The sequence below is a fragment of the Anneissia japonica genome, unplaced genomic scaffold (assembly GCF_011630105.1).
Source record: "Anneissia japonica isolate Jap-2015-1 unplaced genomic scaffold, ASM1163010v1 scaffold670_len1213532_cov191, whole genome shotgun sequence".
Classification (NCBI taxonomy): domain Eukaryota; kingdom Metazoa; phylum Echinodermata; class Crinoidea; order Comatulida; family Comatulidae; genus Anneissia; species Anneissia japonica.
In genome coordinates this window covers 400,172-403,020 of record NW_022693499.1, presented here as the reverse complement: position 1 = coordinate 403,020, position 2,849 = coordinate 400,172, and the positions used below count along the sequence as shown (strand labels likewise).

The window sequence follows — 2,849 nt, the reverse complement described above, 5'->3', positions numbered from 1 at the left end:
TATATATATATATATATATATATATATATATATATATCTAGCCGTTACCATTGTTAAATTATATTATATATAATCAATCAAAGAAATGCGAATAAAGGACATAATGGTACATCGTGTAGCATAGCTCTCATGTGTAAATGAATACATTGTGTAATAAAATGCCCGCGACGGGATTCGAACCTGCAACCTCCCGCTGTAAAGGCGAGCGTCACAACCATTAGACCACAGAGGCTTTATGGTTGAACAGATTCAATATCCAGCTACATTGTATTACACAGTGATGGTGCACCTCGGGAGGGCGTTAAATACGGCTGGAAATAAATAGTAAGATATATATTTTCTAACATTGATTATATATATATATATATATATGTTTTTATATATATAAATATATATATGTGTGTATAGGCCTATATATTTATATATATACCGTATATATATATATATTTAATCAATGTTAGAATATATATATGTTACTATTAATATTCATATATATGTATATCAATACGTATTACTTCCGTTCTCAGTTTGCTAATTTGCGTCCGTTTGGTTCCATTATCAAGGACTTTTGTCCGAAAATCTACCTATTTGTTTACTCAGGAAGTACGAAAATATATCCTTACGTTTCATTAAAGCTTAATTAGATTATAATTTCTTACATTATATATATATATATATATATATATATATATATAATAACTATTATAACATTAAAATTAACCATTATAATAACTATAATATAGCCTATAATATATCATCAAAGAAAGGTAAATACAAAGTATTTGCCTTTCTTTGATGATTTATATATAATTTAACAGTGTTAACGGCTATCTTGGATTATATTATATGAAATATTTGTTTCCAGTCGTACTTATTGTGTAATAGAGGGTATCTGGGGGTAATCTGTTCAACCATGAAGCCTTTGTTGGCTAATGGTTATGACGCTCGCCTTGACAGCGAGAGGTCACAGGTTAGAATTCCGTTAGGTGCATTTTATTACACAATTTCCTTATTCATTTATTTACAGGACAACTTTCTTTGTGAGCTATGCTACAAGATGTATTATCATGTCCTTTATTCGAACACTGTATTTACCTTTCTTTGATGATTTATAACTGAACAGTGTTATATATATATATATATATATATATATATATATATATATATACATACATATATATTCATTCAAATTGGATATTATTGACGGTACTTCCAAGTTGTTTTTGGGGTAGTCCAAAGGCTAGCTAGAGTAGCTGAGAGTTAGGAGTGTGTGACGAGATCATCTTTAATCGTAATGCAGCCCATAATCGAATTTGCATCACGCATGTTCGCTTTCTGGTACACCCTACATACGCACGAGATTACGAATATTTACGAAGCACACTAACGGCTTTTAAACGGACACCTATAGTAGGCTTAACTTACGTATAATTGCACTTTCTTTTATTATACGAACACTGTAAGATGAAATCAGATGCCTGGTGTCCGTATTCTCGCAGCTCCTCTTTCGTTGGACTAAGAGCCTTGATGATATCACTGTAATCCTCGGTTCTTGAATTATCGTAAATCGCTCTCCAGTCATTTGGATCCGTTATATCTCCCCAGTCATAGTAGTCATCGTACAGGAATTCGAACGATCCATAATAGGAAAAATCAAAATAGTCGTTCCAATATGAACTGCTACCGACATTTCCGTATGAATCCCCACCGCCATTGGGATTCGTATCATCTTCTGTATTAGACGTTTCAGTGTTTCTCAAAGAATCTGAGTCAATGGATCCATCATCAGTCATTGGTGCATCACCCGTCATTGGTGCATCACCCGTCATCGATGCATCATCCGTCATTGCCACCGATGCATCAGTTGAACTTTGCTCGGAATCAGCATTACGGCCATTGCGCAGAGACTTCCTTTTTCTTCTGAGGATACCTCCGTCATCTGTTTGTGACGGTAACGTCGGTGCAGGAACGCTATCAGGTGATTGTGACGTCAATTCACTATTGATATTAGGTGATGGGGACGCCGACTCACCAACGTTATAGAATGAAGGCGACGCCGACCCACCAACGTTATCAGATGATGGCGACGCCGACCCGCCGTTATTAGATGTTGCTTGTGACGAAGATCCACCACCGTTATTAGATGTTTGTGGCGCCGATTCACTACCATAAAATACATTTGATCCAAACCAAGAAGTGTAGTCTTCGTCAAAGCCGCCATCTATATCTATAAGTTCTTCAAACCGCGTTCCCGTTAAAGCCGATCTTCGTAAACGGTTCATGTTACAGATCGTAATCGACGGAAATGTAACTATACTTTTTGGAACCAATTCTACTTTGGTTGTGGTTGGGTATGCAAGATAGTCCTTTAAAAGTGTTATTGATTGTGTGATGAATAACGCAAATGCCCCAAGGCAAATCAACGTCCAGAAAACCCTTGAAAGAAGTTTTGTCGCAGAGATAATTCGAGGTATTCCATGCGCTGTAGTATTTGAGCCAAAATCGTTAACTATCTCTCCAATTGTGGTAACGGTATTATCTTTGAAGGGCCTCGGACTTTCCGCCATGATTAAATAAAATCACGCTGGCACATTAGATGATTAACCATTAACGAGTGAATTAATGATGAATAAAAATGCGGAGGACCAAATTCTGCAAGAAATGTTTTATATTAAAACCCAGTAGAGATCTAGCCTTCATCAAACGGAACAAAGCAGATATAAAAAAGCTCCAACGTTTATAAATGGAGTGGTAAATATAATAAAATATTTATGTCTAATAAATAACATAAAGTTCAATCAATTATAAAAATAGATTAAACATAGTTTGATTAATATATAGGCCTATAT

General features: G+C 35.1%; 1 protein-coding gene across 1 annotated transcript in view; it reads right to left on the bottom strand.

Annotated features, from left to right (window-relative positions):
• Nucleotides 1-2,646, bottom strand: part of LOC117100783 (degenerin unc-8-like) — a 6,526-nt gene extending 3,880 nt beyond the window's left edge. The window contains exon 1 of the mRNA XM_033240600.1: nucleotides 1,426-2,646. Coding sequence (XP_033096491.1) covers nucleotides 1,426-2,567 — 1,142 coding nt within the window. The 5' untranslated portion in view covers nucleotides 2,568-2,646. The remainder of the gene's footprint in view (nucleotides 1-1,425) is intronic.
• Nucleotides 2,647-2,849: the final 203 nt, after the last annotated feature.